Source organism: Trypanosoma cruzi, genomic scaffold, assembly GCF_000209065.1.
Source record: "Trypanosoma cruzi strain CL Brener 1047053517087 genomic scaffold, whole genome shotgun sequence".
NCBI classification, from domain to species: Eukaryota; Euglenozoa; class Kinetoplastea; order Trypanosomatida; family Trypanosomatidae; genus Trypanosoma; species Trypanosoma cruzi.
In genome coordinates, this window is record NW_001849447.1 from 118,613 (window position 1) to 137,659 (window position 19,047).

The window sequence follows — 19,047 nt, forward strand, 5'->3', positions numbered from 1 at the left end:
TCGAGCAGCGTTCGCGCAAGTTCTACAAATACCAATTCAATATTCTCATTCTCTTTGGCGGATGTTTCAAAGAAGCCATTTACGCCTTCCTCCTGCGCGAGCGCTTTCCCATCTTCATGCGAAACCTGCCGGAGCGACTCCAGGTCCTTTTTGTTCCCCAGCAGAAAGATGGCCAGCGTCGGATCCGCATTGGCGCGTAACTCACGTAGCCACGTCTGGGCCTTCTTGAGGCTATCCACACTTGTGATATCATAAACAACCAACGCCCCGCATGCACCGCGGTAATAAATGGGTGCGAGTGAACGATACCGCTCCTGCCCTGCCGTGTCCCAAATCTCATACTTTACAGCCCCAAACGCGGTAGAATCCTGCGTGGAAGAAGAATTTGGCACGCTCACAGTCCTCGAGAGAAAGGCAGCGCCAACGGTAGTTTCTTGATTGGGACAAAACTCATTCCGTGCAAAACGCAGTGCGATGGAGCTCTTGCCTACGGCGGATTCACCAAGCAAAACAATCTTGGCAGTGGCTGTCTCACATCCTGCGTGTGGCGTTGCCGACGCTATCATACGGCTTTGTTATTTCTGCAGTTGAGTTCTTCCTGTGTACTTCGTGCTTCTTTGTTCCCTATCCTTATTGCTTTTGATTTCCTCTTCCAGTTGGCAAAGCAACGCTGGGATCTAAGAGTGGAATAAAAAAAAAAAAAAAGAGGAGTGAATCTAAAGCAACAATCAACTCTTTGATGGAAACCAAAACACACCCAACACCTTCAAACCTGAAGAAAAAATAATAAATAAAATGTGCGTCTGGCCAAGGCCTCGTCCCACCTTTCCTTTTACAAAGCGAGACGACACAACAGCGGGAGGCAAAAAGTCGTTTGTGTGCTACTTGATTGCCAGATTCGGACGAGAATTGTCCAACAGCCACACCCACGCACCGCAGTAGCCCAATGGATTCGAACGGCACATGTATGGTCCCCAAACCCATTGCAAACTCACAAAGCAGCAGCATTGAACTGCCCTGCAGCCGCCGGGCTCCCTCGGCGTGGAGGGCAATAGTTAGTGGGTGGGCGGGATGACTGGCACAAAAAAAAAAAAGACGCACTCACTGCCTTCCAGCGGTACCTCTCGGAACAAAGCCAAGTGCAGGATAAAATGAACACAGGGGATCCACAGGAAACCCACTCATTTATTTGGCCCGTCTGCTCGCACATTCCTCCCAGAGGTTTAAACAACAACACTAATAATAATAATAATAATAATAATAATCAAACACCGTGATAAGATAGTTAAAAGGCAAAGACCTTTATGCACGACAATTCTTTCAGTCTCTCAATTTGAGTTTATTCCTCCCCCCGAACTGGAAATAGAAAATACCAGCAAATAGGAGTCGCTAAAGCATCCAATTTTCCACTCTTGAAAACTCTGCATTCATCACAAAAACTATCCCAACTTTTGGGTACAAAAAAAGTGAGTGTGTATAACGAAAACGGCCACCAACCCCAGTCCATTTCTCCAAAAAGGGTTGGAAATAAACACTCGTAATAACTATATATATATATATATATATAAAGAAAAAGGAAAAGGCGAGGGAGTGAAAATAGCACACAAACCCCAATCTCCATGGCATGAAGTTTATAAGGTATACCCCCCAGCAAATCCATATAGTTTTCTCCCGTGGGATCCTCCAGTCACATGGAGGCACATTTTTTTTCTTTCCCACGGTGGAATTTATTTGCAAGATGCGGGGCAAGTTCACTAAACAAATCATCCGGTTGCACGGACTTCTTCCCAATATAGACGATTGAGCCATCCACCACACCTGCCGTTTTCAATGTTGCAGAAAAAGGCGGAGCAACCACGGAATACCCGTCAGCACTGTGTGGCCGCTGTACCACATGTAACACCCACGTCCCCTTCTCTGCGCCAACAGCGGCACTATCAAGAGTCGCCTGACCAACGGCTAGATCCAGCGCCCGACCCACCACCATCAGACGTGAAAAATGCATAAAGAATGGAGAAACGCCAAATTCTTTAGCAAAAAGGACCAGTGGCGTCACGGTGCCCTCAGCTCGGGTCCCAAAAGCTGTACTGGGAGTATTTCGCGGAAAATTCTTCTGCGGGGATGAATGGGAATGAGAGACTGCGCCGGAAGAGAGCGTCGGCTTGGTTGACATCGCCTGTGATAATGCAGGAACGGCTGGCGTTCGAGCCTTTCGGCACTGGTGACGCGCGGGAGCGCGATGTTCAATACAGTACCTATTGCCACAGTCCTCGCAAATGATGGAGGCCACAGCGTTATTTCTGCAATCCGTGTAGCTACAGTAGTTTGTCCGCTCCTTGATACCGGTCGAAAACAACGCAGCCGGGCGACAACCCCTATCGATGTGTCGCGAAACGGCCTCATCTATTGGCTGCCCAGAACGCTCCAGTGACACGGCTTGGTGGCAAAGAGGACAGGTAACGTTCTGGGCGTTGAACGTGCGGCACATGTGGGCAGCCACGGATGTGTGGTAAGCGCAGAACATATCACCGCAAAGGACACAACGAGAGGCAAGAGGATCTACCTGTGTGCAGCCTTGAAAAGTGCAACGCTTCGACTCATCATCGCCAACCCCAACCTGCATCCAGTCCTTTGACGCCTATCGTTTTCAAGGAAGGGCAGACAACAGAAAAACAAATGCAATGTATATATAGATAGATATTAAAGCATAACAAAAATAAAAATAAAAAATACATGCAATAAATAAACGCTTTTGTAAACAAACAAACAAAAAAAAAACGACGGTATATGTGGTTCTCAGGCAATCACAAAGAAACACCCTAACCCTTTCTTTACCAGCCATTTCCACTGAGTAACATTCAGAAATTTCCGGGCTGCTTTGTCTTACAAACTCACTTTGCGATAGGGACCCCAACCCCTGGCATGGTATTATTTTTATCGAAACCCAAAAAAACAAGAAGACCAAACGTGCGAAGTGAGACATCCACCGCTAGCTCAAGTTTCGAGCTACTGATTGTCGCGCTAAGCCACCACGGGCCTTCTTCACCTGCCAACTTGCCACCCACAAGACCAACAAGAACTCCTCCAACCAACACGTTTTCCGCGAGCAGGGGACAAATTTCTTGCGTCAATGACTCCGTCCATCCCTTGGATCTGAGAAGCTCGTAAAGTGGCCCATCACTGCGAACAAACGAGGTAAAATCCTCCGCGGCGTCACCCAAATAAGTCCCTTTATTACCAATACCATCAGTATTATTATTATTATTATTATTATTATTATTATTATTATTATTATTGCTGGTCAAAGTATTAGCAGTAGTAGTGGTATTAGAAGCAGCAACGGATACCTGACGCAAAATGACATGCCAATAATCCCGTAACCAAATAAATCCGTTCGAAAGAAATTCACGTATAAGCTCCGGGTGATGGGTCGCATTCAGTACGATCTTACGCGCTCGCATAAACGAGGCGAGATATGAGGCGGATTCAACAACCACCCGCCAGCGGCACCTTGCATTTAAAAGAAATTTCCCATCGTACGCCTCAAAGGCGCGAGAACCCACGGAGACAATCTCCACACCAGGGCCTTTGTATGGCCGCGTCTCAAAGAGCATGCGAGCGGTGGCAACCGTCACAAGAACAATCCGCCGACACGCAGCACCATTGGGGTTCAAATGGTAGAGAGGCACGAGACCGGAGCCCACTACGTTCTCCTCCTTTTTCTCCAATGTAGAATTGTAGTATTGAAAGGCGTCAGAGCAATTCGGATTGATCCCGTAGAACTCAACGATATTACACCATTCAGGATCATCTCTGCCTACGGGGGCCCAAAACTTCCCTTTTGTCCAATGATTCAGCTTCTCCTGAAGCAACAAGGGAGGGGCCCAATCTGGCAACGATCGCTTACGAAAAGCGGCAACAAAAAACCCACCTGTGTCATCACGATGGGGCAAAACACGTAAAACCTTTCGGCCATCAAACGTCAAAGGTAACGTGGCTATTTGCAACTGGTCAACGTTGGGAGATAAAATGCCACCAACAGAGTGTAGCAACGCACCCTTTTCTCTTAAAATGGCATTAACATCAAGAAGCTCCACGGTATCTCCAAATAACTCCAAGCCCGCACACACAACTTCCTCGTCTTCCTTTGGATTCATGCTACACGTACTGTAAACAAGAATCCCACCCTCCTTGAGAAGATCCAATCCACGTCGCAGCAGTGCCTTTTGTGTTGGCACAAGTGATTTGACATATCCAGGACTCCAAGAACTCGCCGATGCTGGTTCCTTGCGAACTGTGCCATCTCCACTACATGGAACATCGCAAATAATACGGTCAAATCGCTTCTCTGCAAGTGAAGATCCTCGTTCAAAAGAATAAAACAGTCGTGGCCATTGCGAGGCGTCACAACGGGTGCAAATCACATTTGGCGCATGAAAACGCTTTAAACGAGCAGGCAATATTTGGGTGGCCTTAATACGATCTTTTTCATTTACAAAGAATACACCCTGCGAAACAGAATATGTGGACCAACCGTATTGCAACATCTCATCAAGTACATGTAGTGTTTTGCTTCCTGGTGCAGCACACATGTCCAAAACTGCGTGATGCGGATGGATATCCGCCACCATAACTGGAAGAACCGACACAGCCTCCTGGAAAGACACCGCGCTGGCGGCGTGTAATGTTCGACAAATATACTCAACCCGAGGTTCTGTGTGGTAAACAGCATGGGAACAACCGTAGAGACCTATACTGGGAGGAAGCAAGGGAGATACGGAATGCACCACCTCACGCAGCATCGGGTCATGTAACAAAAACTCATCTGCAATACGCTTTAAAGTCCGTTCATTTCGGTGTACACGTAAAGTCATTGGAAGTGGTGAGGAAATGCAAGCAATAAACCTCTGCCACTCAACTTGGGCATCCTCTGTGTTGGCACACTCCAAGAGAGAGGCAAAACGACCCTTTGAGTAGTACTTAATGAGCGGAGCATTTTCATCCAAAGGTTCCGTGCTCCCAACATTTCGTCGCCGCTCGTGCACATTCACTGGAGCAATGACCTGAGCAATCGCAAAGCACAACTCTGTCACATCGATCTTCTCAATTGTTGATTGACTGCGCGGCGCACGACGAGCAACGGCCAACAAATCTTTGGCGCATATCCCGTTCCCAAGCCCCTCACATAGTCGATTTAATCCATCTCCCTCAAGCACGTAGACGCAGTCTTCTTCGTCAACGTCAACCGATTCTCGTGTTGAGAAGCTCTTCAGGTAACGCAAGGGCGCGGCAGGATCAGTTTGTGGGGAAATGCATGTGATAAGAGCCGAAAGCGCGGGTGGTAGACTTTCACGCTCCCGCTTACGTCGTCTTTCACGTCGATTCATTCGTGTATTCACCCCTTTCTTTCTTTTTTTTTTGTGTGTGTTTTGTTGCTGTTGCTGTTCCTAGCTTCCTCACTCCAGCTCCTGCGTTCCCAACAACCTGCAAGACACGCGCCCTCCCCTAATTCCTTCGCCCCAACTAAATAATCATACAAACGGACACATAATGAAAAAAAAAAAAAAGCCCCCAACAAACACAAAAAAAAAAAGACACACAAAACCAATGCAGTGACAGCACAAGAAATACATGTGCATAAAACACTATGGGCAATATAATTTAAATAGGAACCACCGCAAACAAGGCACTTCTTCTAAACCATCAAAATGGTAATAAAAGAACAGGAAGAGATTAGACCTCCCAAAACGCCTTTCCTTCCTTATTTCTTATCTCGCGGTCAGCACCGTGACGTAACAGATAGCGGCCCAGCTCTTCGTTATTGTCCATCGAGGCGTAAAATAAGGCGGTGTCGCCATGGTAGTCTTGCAAATTCATCCAACGACGGTGTTCTGCAGCACTATGTACCTTCCGACTTGTCACTACAAGTTCCTCCACTACATCATTTGTACCGCGACTCGTGGCACGATGAAGTGCAGACTGTCCGCGTTTATTCTGATGATCAATTGATGCCCCAAGTTGCAACAAAAAACGCACAATAGCAATATTCCCTCGCCCAGCAGCATATAAAAGTGACGTATTCCCCAGGTTGTCAGCTTGATCCAGAATGGCTATCTTATGATTCATAAGAGAGTCATCTAGGGATTTGGTGTCCCCTGAATTCACATCCGCCGTAACATGCTCTTGTTTACTATCTATGCTCTCTTGCTCCTGGGTCAACTTCCAGCTTCTCTGCGCCGCCGCTGTCGTCAGGAGTTCCTTCAGAAACTCTTCGGGTGCACCAACCATGCAGGCTGTTATAAACGGCGATGCGCCGTCGTGATCCTCGCTGAAAACCAGAGAAAAGTAGGGGGCCTTCATGAGTGTGCCAGCTAGAGAAAAATTCCGCATGGCTACCGCCCAGTGAAGGGGAGTCCTGCCATCGTCATCCTGGTACCCCCAAATGCCCTCAAACGTGTATCGCATCTGCTCATGAACTTCTCTCGTAAAGCCAGAAGCCAAATGAAACGCATCATCATCATCATAATCACAGCCCAAGTTGGGGCGCTCCGGGTATACCTGCTTAAGACGCTCTATGATGGGACCAACCTCGCTGGCCTTGCACAGCTCCGACAGGTGAGAACTCATCTTAACTCCCTTGGGTAAAATCTATGAGGAATCATAAAAACAGAAGCAGAGAAGGCATACAAAAATAAATAAATAAAATAAAAAGAAGGCAATGAGATAGAACAAAAGTGGCAAAAGGATCCTAATGTCCAGCTCTTTAATTATCGGCTGCGCTCATCTTTTTGCGCTCCCGTTTTTGAAATTCAACAAGATTAAACAAAAAAACAATTGGAGAAATAAGAGTGCTTGGGTGGGTGAATGCACGGCATTGCGGACACCCATCACAGCACCCCTCGCCTCTCCCAAGCCAATTCCAATGGCAGCACCATATATTCAATACTCATTTTACATAATGACAGGGGTGAAGACCCAAGGACAAAATAAGCAGACAAAACAAAAAACAAAAAAAGAACATACACAGAGAAAAATAAATAAACAAGAGAGGGGGGCGAAAAGAATATTTAGAAGAAAGAGGGAAATTGTTTGCATTTACCCGTCCTCTCCCTTTTCGTCGCAAAAAATCCAACTCTCATCCCTGTCCAGATTTTAGCCAATATGCCTTGCAACTCTCAGCACACTCCACCGCAAGACGCATTTTGGGCAAAAATACCGCCATTTTCTCAAAAAATGGAATAATAATATAATTTATGAATAAAATCTGGCCTTTGGCGAGAGCAGGCTCCATGCGGTCCATGAACGGACTACACTGCACGCCGAGATTCCTTTCCCGATCCCCCTGAAGATAAAACTCATCCGATAACTTTGAGCTCCATTTGAGGTAAATTTCAAGTGGCCGGCCACAGTTGGAGATATCAGCCATTTTCAACGCCATGACTAAGGCCAGATTTTGATTTTCGCGTTCCGTAAAGGAAGCGTGCTCCTCAAGGCGGTCATTAAAGTGCGCAATGTGCTTCCCGTGCAAACTCATATCTGTAGCCAACACCATCTCAATAACAGTTTCCCGGATTTCTTTTTGTTGGTCCTCAGAAAAACTCTCAAGAATGTTAAATCGCGGATTCTTCATCAGTTCAAAAACACTAGAAACATGCGCATTTTCAAGTACACTTCGATCATTGTAAACTATTGCGCTATAAGTTTGTGTCTTGATATGAAAGTTGTTATTGACACCAGGGTGATTGTAATCGTGGATAGCTGCCGCAAAAAGGGCTGCAAACACCTGCAGGTCTGATAATTGACAACGCTCTATCATTCCCCCTTTGCTTAGTATGTAGTGTGTGATGTGAAGAACATCCGCTGCATGCATAGAGTTGTGATACGGATTGCCATTATACCCAGCCTCTACACAACTGATCCAGTTCAATGCAATCTGTTCATCAATGTTAAACTTGGAAAGAAAACTATATTTGATTAGCAGTGCGTACATGGTTATAAAAAGAGAACCACCATTTGGTTGATGATGCAAAGACGCAAAATCATCTCCAGACATGGTCTGTTGAACCTCAAAGACGTTATAATCCCACGCATCCAATTTATTCATAGCTTCCCATACAACTTCTTGTTGTTTATTACCAAAAACAGGGGTTTGGTTCGAAACGCCTGGTGACGGAGAAGGCACAATAACACGATTACATGATGGACCCGCGTCTATACCAGACAGGGTCATCCAGCGACTTTTGATGAGGCAAAGAAGTTCGGGATCATACGCCGCGCACTCCTTCTCTCCAAGCGGTTGTCGAATACGGCCCTTGTGTCGTGCTTGCGTGCTGCTCCTGTGGCTCATGTTTGTGGTTGCTTCACCCTTTGTTGCTCTATGAGCGCACTCATAAATTCCTTCGTAATTGGTCACCTCTTCCCGTAGCTGCTTGATTCGCTGGATGTTGTATATGTCCAATTTTCTTCGCCTATGGGCAATTTCCTTCAGGAAACAAGCCTCCTTTTCCAACTGATCCGTCTTTATTTTCAGCTGAGCAACCTCCTCGGTCAACTTTTTCAGTTTCTGTTCCTGAGTATTTGGATGGGCCTGAAATTGATAAAGATCGACAAGTCCCTTCTCGATAGTTGGCAGAACAGACACATCCACTTTACTCACATTAAACTCCGCCCCACAAACTCCAGCACCCTCCCCGCTGGCGTCGGCATGGCACATCACTTCCACAGAAGCATCCGTTGCCTTCTGTACCGTGACCTGGCCATTGTTGAAGGCCTCACGGACCACACTGAAGAAGCGCGCCCAGCTGACGTGTTCCCCAAGAGTCTCCTTCACATTGCAAAGACCTTCTTCGTCAAACTCGTCTTGGTAACACACACCACTCGGCATTACAACGCTGACGCAGAAACACTCCGCCTCTTCATTCATTTTCGCCATGATTGAGCATCGATCAGTCGTTGTCACGAACAAACTGGAGCATCCATGCAGCTCTGTTAGCATCCCAGCCGCGATTCCGTTTCCGTGTTGTTGACTTCTTTTATTTTGTTTGCCCCAGTCGTCTCCTGTCGCTTTTGAATTCCCAAATGTTTCCTTTTCCGTAGCTTTGTTTGTGTGTATATTGTGTGTGCGTGTGTGTGTGTGTATGTATGCAATAAAAATAAAAATAATAATGAAAATAATAAAAGAAGAAAACAAATTAATTGGAACAATTTTTTTCTTTTTCTTTTCTTCTCTCATCCACACATCTGACTCACTTGGGATATTCATCCCCTCAGTGGAAATGCGGGCTGTGCATCTGGCCAGGACAGGCAGTCGGGGGGAGGGAGGGAGGGGGGTGTGCGTGGGTGAAGGCGCAAAATAAAACGTATAATTAAAAAAAAAAAAAAAAGCTAAAGTTTCAACGCGTGTGTGAGCCGAATTTCCACTTCAACGGCAATTTGAGACTGCACGAAGAGAAGTTTGTGTATTTGAGTTCTTCCGCAGCGGCACGTGGAGAGCCGCTCCCAACCTCTGCTTAGCTCCCCCTCCCGCCCTACCCAATTAAACTCACGCACACACAAAAGGAGAGAAAAAGGAAGAGAAAATGACAAGGTGGAATTGAAAGTATGCACTTTGTCAACGGTCAATAAAGAGAAACATCAGGAGTCAAAAATACGCCCAAAAGTGGAAATAAGAGACAAAAAGATGAGAGAAAGCTTGGGTAACTAGTAGACATATACACAAAAGATTTATCAAGTTTATTTATAATTGCATGTACAGAAGGAAAAAAAAAAAAGCACAAGAAAAGCAACAGCAAAAACAACAACAACAAAAAAAAATGAAAGATTTTCATAACTACTTTTCTTTCTTCTCATCTTTCCCTCATTTTTTTTTTTTTTCTTTTAGACTAAAATTTACACACTTGGGGTTCAAACCTATCAATCAAAACTAGTGCATGTCAATACTGTCTCTCCTAATAGCAGCAATCGCAGACCTTAGATACATTCACTCCACATCTATTTTCAATTCTGTTTATTTTTTATTCTTTTCCTTTACATCATACTCACGAATTGTTTAAATTAAATTTGCTCCATTGACGTCAATCCTTGATTTACGCCATATATTTCGTATTTACATGATTATTTTATTCTTTCAAATAAACATATACATGTATGCATATATGCCCCGTTCATGCATATGTACTTGTTCCCGTCATATAAATATACATATGTATATGACTCCAGCACCCCTCCCACACACACACAAAAAAAAAAAAAAAAAAAAAAAAATGGAGAGAGGGAGAGAGAGACAAACCCAGAATTAAAAAGATTATATACGACCATGTAATTATGTACATATAATAGATATATATAACATTGATAGAATATAAAATAAGAAATTATATCGTATAAATGTGCGTATAAAAAATTGCTGGCCTATAAAAAGAATGAGGTGATCTTCCATTAAATCTTATTTATACCGTTTTGTCATTGTACCTCTCTCGCTCCCTCTCTTTTTTTTTTTTTTGTTGTTGTTTTTTGTTGACCGTTTATTTACTGGTTACACAAACCGACTCATCCGGTTCCCCCCAATGCAGCCCACACTCTTTCGTGTGCCCCTCCCCCCAGAAAAAATTGGGCGAAAACGCAAGAAAAAAAAAAAAGAAGACGGCACCTAAAGGAAGAACAAGAGAATAAATAAAACAGCAAAAAAAGAAAAAAAAAAAAACTCGGAAGAAAAAAAAAAGAAACATCAACAGTTCAGTGCTGAGTCACACATCACTGCAAGCATAAATGAAAAAAAAGGAAAAAAAAAAAAAACATGGGGGAAAAAAAAGCAAGAAGAAATTGAAGGCTGCAGCGACCGCAAAAAAAAAAAAAAGACGATACGAATGCAAACAACAACAACAAAAAGAAAATAAAATAAAATCACCACTAAAACACGTCGGAGAGTGACAAGTTTCATGTCTCTTAAGTGCAGCAGTGGGAAGCCCCGTGCCGCTCCACCTCCTTGTCCCCTCGGAAATTCAACACAACTTGAAAAAAGCCCTCAGATCTCGTTTTTTTTTTTTTTTTTTTTTGGCCAAAAATGATGTCGACTCTCTTGTTTTCTCTTCTCTTCCTGGTCATTGCTCTTTTTTTTTTTTTCGTTCTTTGGAAGCATGTTTTGGAAATGGCAACCATGGTAAAAAGACGGTGCATTACGCTTTGGTATACTCTCCGTCACAAAACCCTGCAAACATCTCTTGTTGTTTTGCCGTCAGAGGTGGCAACGGATGGCGGGGACTCTCTGGATAGCGGTCAAAGTAGCGCGTATCCCCTTCCTTATTTAGCCGCACAGGAATGGGCGGTGTTACCTTTTTCTGTAAAAGTATATCCCAATCTACTCCGCTATAAAATTTGTGTCGCTTAACGTCTTGGGTGCCACGATTCAGCGAGCCAAGGCGCTTTGTGGGCTCAAGCACCAGCAGACCCTTGATAAGATCCTTCGCCCGTGCCTCAACCCAACGCGGAAATTGCAGCTTGCCCTCCAGAATCTTTTCATATATTTTAAAGGGACTCTCATCAAAAAACGGCGGATAACCAACCAGCATTTCATACAATAAAATGCCAAGCGCCCACCAATCCACAGCTTTATTGTGGCCTCTGCTTTGAATGACTTCCGGAGCCAGATACTCTGGGGTGCCGCACAACGTAAACGTGCGTTCGGTCACACGCTTGGCAAACCCAAAGTCGGTGATTTTAATGTTTCCTTGTGCATCCAATAACAGATTTTCCGGTTTTAGGTCGCGGTACACGATGTTGCAGTTGTGAAGATACTCAAATGCTAAAATCACTTCTGCAGAATAAAACTTTGCGACATCATTGGGAAATTTTCCGGCTTTTCGCAGATGCGTGAAAAGCTCACCACCTACCACGTACTCAAGAAGAATGTACAAACGGTCATTGTCCATAAAGCCCTTGAGCATGTTTACGATAAAGGGATGATTAAGCTCCTGTAAAATACTTGACTCTGCCAAAATATGTTCCACTTGCTTCATGCGCAGCACCTCCTGCTTTTTGAGAATTTTTAGCGCCATATATTTCCCAGATGTTTTGTGCTTACAAAGGCGAACACGACCAAAGGTTCCAGTGCCTATCGTTTCGCCTAACTCTAAATCATGAAGCTGCCATTCGGCCACCTCCTCCTTTGTAACGGTCGTACCAGCCTTCATCCTGCTCCTCCCCTCACTGTCGCTCCTTATCTCCACGGCCACACAATATCAATAAACAATATATATATATATATATATATATTGACAATCGTCTGTTGAGGCAGATGTACAGATCAATATATCACGACTATTTTTTTTTTTTTTTTAAGGGTCAAGCACTGAAGAAAAAAGCCTTTCAACTCTACCTATATACCGCTGGATTTGCAACCAATCCCTCCTTTATTTTTCTTGGTCCTCAATGGATATAAATTTCGTAATGCGTTGCCTTCACAAAGAAAACTTCCTAAAACTTATCAACCAAGGTAAGTAAAATATATATACGCATATAAGAATAAATTCAATGCTCCTACACCTCTCCAGAAACACTCACTCACACGCGCTATTATAGCAAAAAAATAAAAAATAAAAATAAAAAAACAATAAATAATTACCTCTGGAATATATCTTCGTCACAATCATGCATTACAACAATAAAATCCAAGCTCTAAGCAAATAACTTAGCCAACCTTACCGCCCCTGACTCTTGAACAGAATTCCACCCCTTTTCAATAAGTTGCACTGCGGAAGCATCCCCTTTTACCCGATCCTTCAGTTGTGTAAGTAAGTCCGGCTCACCATGACGACGGCAATCGGCTCCAGCTCCTTCCCAATCACTACACAATAGATAATATTCCATTCGCTGTTCAATTTGGGGGATCTTGTGTATATATTGCTTGGCTTGTTCCTGACGCCCACAAGCAAGTAGTGTATTGATAAAGGCAGAGGCTCCAATGACAGGCTTGTTCTTATTTTTAACGTCACCCAGTTGATCAATGAGTCCCCACTGTGACATCGTTGTGTATGCATCTAGCATGGACCAGCAATGCATCTTGTCAGAAACGCCAAATTCTCTCTTAAGACGCCCTGCCACCCCATCACAGCCATGCTCATGGCAAAGAACAATCATTCGCTTGACACTCGCATTAAGAAAGCGTTTATCATTATACTCTCTTACTAGTTTTGTCTGTTCATCCAAAAGTTGCATATGTAAACGAACCCAATTCTCATTTGTTTGAGAAGATGTAGAAAACCCACTAAGAACCACAGCATGAGGAAGCGCGTTTCTTACAATAGCACTATTAGAAAAGCCGCCAGGAATTTCTCGTTTAACTGAAATAGCAACATTTTCAATGGCAGTTAGTTTTTTCTGTTGTAATATCTCCCAATTGCTGTTTTTTTTCAAAAGTGATTGTTTCACACCTTCTTCCTCCCTCAAGTAATTTAAAATATCCATATAAGTTTTGTGTTCCGGATGTGTTTTATGATGTTCCATAAGAAGCTCTCGATGGATTTCAGAAAAAGTGGCATATAAAAGAAAAATCTTTTCCGTAGTCAAATCGCTCATTAAGAGAGGAAGAGCCTCGATACCCTGGTGAGAGATAAGGTACATCATAGCTGTAAATATCAGATCTGTGTCTCCACTCGTAACGGCTTTCTGAAGAGCAAGTTCGGGTTGATTGATATCCAGTAATTTTGGTATCTGTTGTAAGGCAACTTTTTCGGCCTCTAAAAGTAACAAGGCGGCGTGTTTTTTTTGTTTTACATATAATTTACAAGCAATTTCAGCAAATGAATTTTGTTTCAGTTCCTTCAGTTTTTCAATCACATCCAATGCCGTTCGTTTTTCTTCCGTCACACTAAAAAAAGGTTTGGTTAACTTCGCCAAAGCCCATTCCATCATCACTCTTCTGGTGTTGAATCCTAGAAAATCGCATATATAATACGCCAATTGATGATGGCACATTTGTAAAAGTCTTTCAGACAAGCGATCCCCTTCCAAAGATAAAAACTGTGCCTGTGACATCAACATACCTACTTTGCTTTTGCGTAAGGCATTCAAAACGCGTAGTCTTCGGGTCATATTGACAAAAAAATCGGATTCATACATTGAACAAAATGATTTCCCAAAAGCAGCAACCCGCATCAATCTTTTTTGTTGTGAGATATTCCATTCAAATCCAGCAGCCGCAATACAATCATTCACTGCCTCATTCATTTCAGCGGGGTTCCTTTGTAGATCTCGAATCATTTTTACAGAAGATGTACCACCACACATAAACTCATCAAACGCAAGCAATAGCAGTGCAGAATTGGCCCGAGATCCCACAGAAAAAATACGACGACTTGGTGCCGAAACAACCTGAAGAAATTGATACGCATCTGATGAAAAAATCCGAATACCATCACACTCGGAAAACAAATAAGGAGAAGAAGGGATATCATTCAAAAACTCCGACTGATCCGGATCATCCACATTGACTAATGTTAATCTTGTTGGAAACTCAGCATTTTCATCAAATTGTCTAGCCAAATGCAAGTATGTAATGCATTTATCCCCACACCAAAGAAATTGAACTGGCATAACGTCCATTTCAATATTGATCAAACGTGTAACATCTTCAAATGAGCGTGAGGCAACGCAGAGCGTTCCATCCCGAACCAAAAAGGCAATCGATTGACCATTTGGGGAGAGTGCCATATGAACCACACTACCTCCACCCACAGATAAACGAAGGTCAAAACATCGAGGATTATTATAAAAGACACAATGAAAAAAACTAGATACATTTTCATTCGATAGAAAAGGTATAAACAGTTCAGTGTAACCAGTATCACTAAATTGTTTTGGAATGGCCAACATTACCGTCGGTTTTTGGTTCTGAAATACCAGAGGAAGTTTCAAGAAAAATTTTCTATATTCCCCACTAGAATGATATTCCAATAGAATCACATGAGGCTCCCCATCATCAACCAATAGAGCGATTCCATTTGCTGTGCTAACACATAATAATCCAACCGGAACCTTGATAGATGATGCAACAATTTCTCCCGCCAAATTAAAAAATCGTACTTCCCCTGTGTTCAACAAAATAATGAGATGATCATTACATTCATTCCAGCACATGAAGAAAACACTTTCCATACCATTCAACTGAATATGCGACTTCACAGGGTGTGGCGCCCCTCTTGCATTATAAAAACAAATAGCATTTCCACCCTCGTTCAAATCAAAGCGTTCCCCGCAATATAATGCTAGGGGACCACCTGCGGTACAATAAGCAACTTTTAACTCGGACAAACCCGTTTTCAATCCCCACAATAAATCGTCAAAATCAATTAATCGCACCACAGTTTCCCTAGTAAGAGCTATCCAAACTCCAGCTCTTGATGTCCTCACAAAGCCTCGTTGATATACCATTTCCCTTCAATTTCACCCCTCCCAATGAAATAATAATAAACAAAGAAAAGCCGGTTTTGGTTCTTGTTATTTTTTTTTTTATATTATTATTATTATTATTATTATTCGTGCTATTATTGTTATTCTTGCTATTATTATAAATCTCTTTGTGTTGGTTTTTCCCCCTTTACCTGTGTATGTATATATGCATCTAAATTTCCCTAACGCAAACAAAATATATATATTTTTAAAAAAGTTATTATTATTTTTTTCTTTCCATTGTTTGAATATTTTCATAAATTTAATTGTAAAAAATAAAAATAAAAATAAAAATAAAATAAATAAATAAATAAATAATATACACACAATACAAAATGAACAAAAAAAACTAAAATATCGTTACCAAAAGAAAAAAATTCCAATTATTTATTTTACTTAATTCATTTTATTTTATTTATTTTATTAGAAGTATTAGTATTATTAGTTTTGCCACCGTAGAATAAAATAATAATAATAATACTTCTAATAAAATAAATAAAATAAAAAAAAAATAAATAAAATAAGAATCTTTCAAGAGAAAATCAGATCATTTTGTTTTCTCTTTCTAAAGGGACTGAAGAATAAACACTCATGGCAAAGGGCACATTTTCCGAGTGCTTCTTCGTTAATGGAATAATATTTATTTTATCATTGGGTTTAACACATAAATCAAAGCAAAAAACCACAAGAACATCTCTCCGAAATTCGGTGACAAAGTGAGGACGACCATCTTCACAACAAAAATCTGGATTTACCCAAAGCTCCAAACCGACAGAATGAGTTCTTTTCCTTACAGGTTCTTGAGAAAGTGCCACCACAATTTTTTCAACCTTTTCTTGGCTAGTGTTTGTTAAGACCAGTGAAGAATTTAAAACATCCCTCTTGGTTAAAACACCCTCTATCGTACATTCATAAAAAGATGGAAAAGGATTTATTTGAAATCTATCCGTTGAGGTTGCAGTTAAAGTACATATACATCGAGAAGAAGCCGATGCCGTAATTTGCAAACGTTCATTTTCTCTTAAACGTATAACAAAGGCGACTTCTTCATCATAAAGTTTTTCGGTACATAGCAAAGCATTTCTTGAACATATATCATACCGTCGTTCGATTTCATTTCCATTATCATTTACTTTGTGTACATGTAATTGAATCCAATCTGAACGATTTGCGGTATAATCATCGCTTTTTCTCAGAACAATCATGATTTCAGATTGTGGTTTCCCCATATTTGTTAGCAAAAAAGAGGGATTCGTGGCAAATTTTGAAGAGCTATCTGTTCCCCCAGAACACTCACATATGTGTTCTACAACATTCTTATGATTCGTCAATGGATCATTTCGAGGCCAAAGAAGAAGACATATTTTGTCAAAATACGTCAAAAAATCCTCAAAACCTATCCAATACCGTGGAAGGCCAGAAACAGACTCCATTTTTGAATAAGAGATAAAAAAAGTATCTTCACACTCTAATTTATTTGGACACGAAAGCTGTACCATATATGAAGGGTGTGGCTTTTCATCCCGATGTGCTTCAGTAGCTGCTACAACATATGACATATAGGGTTCAATACCTTTTTCTTTTGCAGAAAGCATCGCCATTGAATTACGAGGAATAAGACGAGCAGATAAAATTTTTTTTGAATTTGTTAGATCTCTCAGAAATCGAAACAATTCAGTTTCCGTAAATTTCTGTCTCAAAAATTTCCAATCAATTGCAAAAGTAATTCCACCAGTTAATTGCGAAAGAGCAGAACCAAAAGTTACACCAGAAATATTATCGTATCCACCATAAAGCTTAGCAAATGCCTTTTCCACCAAGCAACCCCAGTAATCATCAGAATCTCTACCGTGATGAATCCCAGCAGGTTCACCGTTTAAAAAAGGAATTTGGTCATCCACAATAACAGTAACCAAAGAAGATCTTATGCAAAAACAAAACGCAAAAAGTCCCAAATTTGGAAGTCGTCTTACACAGAGTTGCTTGCTAAGATGATGAAATTGTTGCACCACATTAAGAGCTGCGCAAAAATTCTTTGTATCATTGTACCTAGAATGATATAGGGGCTTTTCTCCCACACAACAACATTCGCGTTTCTTTGCTTCAGTCAGAAGACTACTTACCCTAATCCACGTTACATTAGGATTTTTCAAGGCTTCTTCAGGTGGAAATTCCTTATCTGTAAAGAGAACGCCTCCTTCCATAACAGAACGTGCAATTCCCCAAAGGGAATCATTCTGCATTGATTTTACTACTGGTTTCTTCGGTTCAGTTTCGTTTTCTTCAGTCCAGGACTCGACTCGCCAGCGCCATGATCTCGGAGCTTCGGGTTCCACAGCTTTTTGCCAATATTGCATTTTCTTTTGAAAACAAATATTATTCATTTCCACTTGTGTCTTAATGGAAGCTTCCAAGTATTCAGGTAATAATGTACCCATAAGATCAACGTAAATTAGGTCATCGCAAGCAATAGATAGCTTCCTTACAGCTTCTCCGCCTTGAATCCCAAGATGCACATTTCTAAGAATAAGTTCCTTCACACAGCCATCACTCAAAACAGAAAATAATCGGACTAGCTGAGTCATAGTTATTTTTATACCACTAAGATCCACCCTTTCAATGTCATCCCGTCTCTCCAACAGTTTAATAAGGGATTCAAAGTGCTTAGACGAGACAATAAGTAAACTAAGATCGATCTTCTCGGGAGATGCTGCAAACGCTTTCTCTAGCGCCAAAAGCGGCTGTAATCCCAGCTCTTCGCAAATTTGCCGATATTCACCCAGCACGGAAAGTAAGCACATACACTTCGAACTTCGGTAAAAAAAGGCAAGTAAGAAACAAAAAAAAAAGGCCATCCGCACAGGAAAAAAAGAACCAATTGTGCGACAACGGCCATCGCCACAGCCAAATCTGTCAAAAATTTTTTGCGCGGCTTCTTTCGCACGCCAACAAGCTTAACCCACATCCGTTCATAAATACAATACCGTCGCCGATTCCATGATGGCAAAGAGGTCAGGCCGCCGAGAAGGCGCAACTCACTCGGCGACAACACCCCGATGGGATCACCACCGGTCGAATTTCGCTGTGCAGCATGCGGCTTTTGGCGCCGCAGCGGTGACGGACCGACCCACCACCGCACAGCACGCCACGGAGGTCGACCTGACATTGTGAGAACCGGCCCGCATGAACAGCGCGAGGAGACAGTTCTGCATCTACTCCGATGCCCGGCTCTGCGGGCGCCCGGGGAACACATGGACTGAACACTGAGGAAGCGAGGAAGCCGCGCTTCACGAAAAAGTTGGCGCGGTTTTTCCTTGAAGTGGAACGGCTCCGTCGCCAACAGCGCCTCCACGCGGCGAGGAGGCACGACGCCCCTCACGGATGCGGCGTGAAATCGATGCTCCGGGAAGGCGCCTTTTTTTAATTCTCTTTGTTGTCGGATTAATTGGCCTAATGATTTGCTGATTTGTTATTTTACTGGTTTTTGGCAGCGGCGGATCATCGAGCCACCGCGCCTGCAGGGGCGGCTGCATAAAGTGTGCGTTTCGCGCCCTCCGCTGCGGCCTCCTTTTCCGGGGTGGTGGTTCTTCTTCACACTTCCAC

At 42.6% G+C, this 19,047-nt stretch overlaps 8 protein-coding genes across 8 annotated transcripts, besides 23 other annotated features; all 8 read right to left on the reverse strand.

Moving 5' to 3' along the window:
- Tc00.1047053511269.4 (ras-related protein rab-5, putative) lies at positions 1–566 on the reverse strand (the record flags this gene model as incomplete). Its single annotated transcript, XM_804364.1, has 1 exon — positions 1–566. A coding segment is annotated over one exon (566 nt), but the record flags the coding sequence as incomplete, so codon positions are not given.
- Positions 1–19,047: a sequence feature (heterozygous, non-Esmeraldo-like haplotype).
- Positions 1,227–1,265: a microsatellite.
- Positions 1,546–1,567: a microsatellite.
- On the reverse strand, positions 1,688–2,623 carry Tc00.1047053511269.10 (hypothetical protein, conserved; the record flags this gene model as incomplete). The annotated part of the gene is made up of 1 exon (XM_804357.1): positions 1,688–2,623. One exon carries the CDS (start codon positions 2,621–2,623, stop codon positions 1,688–1,690), a length of 936 nt encoding a protein of 311 aa, XP_809450.1.
- On the reverse strand, positions 2,892–5,387 carry Tc00.1047053511269.20 (methyltransferase, putative; the record flags this gene model as incomplete). Its single annotated transcript, XM_804358.1, has 1 exon — positions 2,892–5,387. The coding sequence occupies one exon, from the start codon at positions 5,385–5,387 to the stop codon at positions 2,892–2,894; it is 2,496 nt and encodes an 831-aa protein (XP_809451.1).
- Positions 3,251–3,296: a microsatellite.
- On the reverse strand, positions 5,734–6,627 carry Tc00.1047053511269.30 (hypothetical protein, conserved; the record flags this gene model as incomplete). Its single annotated transcript, XM_804359.1, has 1 exon — positions 5,734–6,627. The coding sequence occupies one exon, from the start codon at positions 6,625–6,627 to the stop codon at positions 5,734–5,736; it is 894 nt and encodes a 297-aa protein (XP_809452.1).
- Positions 6,688–6,711: a sequence feature (AT_rich).
- Tc00.1047053511269.40 (phosphodiesterase, putative) lies at positions 7,136–9,262 on the reverse strand (the record flags this gene model as incomplete). Its single annotated transcript, XM_804360.1, has 1 exon — positions 7,136–9,262. One exon carries the CDS (start codon positions 9,260–9,262, stop codon positions 7,136–7,138), a length of 2,127 nt encoding a protein of 708 aa, XP_809453.1.
- Positions 9,100–9,144: a microsatellite.
- Positions 9,146–9,174: a microsatellite.
- Positions 9,361–9,383: a sequence feature (AT_rich).
- Positions 9,760–9,818: a sequence feature (A-rich).
- Positions 9,835–9,877: a sequence feature (CT-rich).
- Positions 10,135–10,211: a microsatellite.
- Positions 10,239–10,263: a microsatellite.
- Positions 10,682–10,724: a microsatellite.
- Positions 10,766–10,902: a sequence feature (A-rich).
- Positions 11,034–11,054: a microsatellite.
- Positions 11,175–12,188, reverse strand: Tc00.1047053511269.50 (protein kinase A catalytic subunit, putative; the record flags this gene model as incomplete). Its single annotated transcript, XM_804361.1, has 1 exon — positions 11,175–12,188. The coding sequence occupies one exon, from the start codon at positions 12,186–12,188 to the stop codon at positions 11,175–11,177; it is 1,014 nt and encodes a 337-aa protein (XP_809454.1).
- Positions 12,247–12,270: a microsatellite.
- Positions 12,578–12,618: a sequence feature (AT_rich).
- Tc00.1047053511269.60 (vacuolar protein sorting complex subunit, putative) lies at positions 12,673–15,426 on the reverse strand (the record flags this gene model as incomplete). The annotated part of the gene is made up of 1 exon (XM_804362.1): positions 12,673–15,426. One exon carries the CDS (start codon positions 15,424–15,426, stop codon positions 12,673–12,675), a length of 2,754 nt encoding a protein of 917 aa, XP_809455.1.
- Positions 15,490–15,564: a microsatellite.
- Positions 15,638–15,677: a sequence feature (AT_rich).
- Positions 15,716–15,759: a microsatellite.
- Positions 15,831–15,869: a sequence feature (T-rich).
- Positions 15,904–15,924: a sequence feature (AT_rich).
- Positions 15,930–15,968: a microsatellite.
- On the reverse strand, positions 15,987–18,299 carry Tc00.1047053511269.70 (calpain-like cysteine peptidase, putative; the record flags this gene model as incomplete). Its single annotated transcript, XM_804363.1, has 1 exon — positions 15,987–18,299. The coding sequence occupies one exon, from the start codon at positions 18,297–18,299 to the stop codon at positions 15,987–15,989; it is 2,313 nt and encodes a 770-aa protein (XP_809456.1).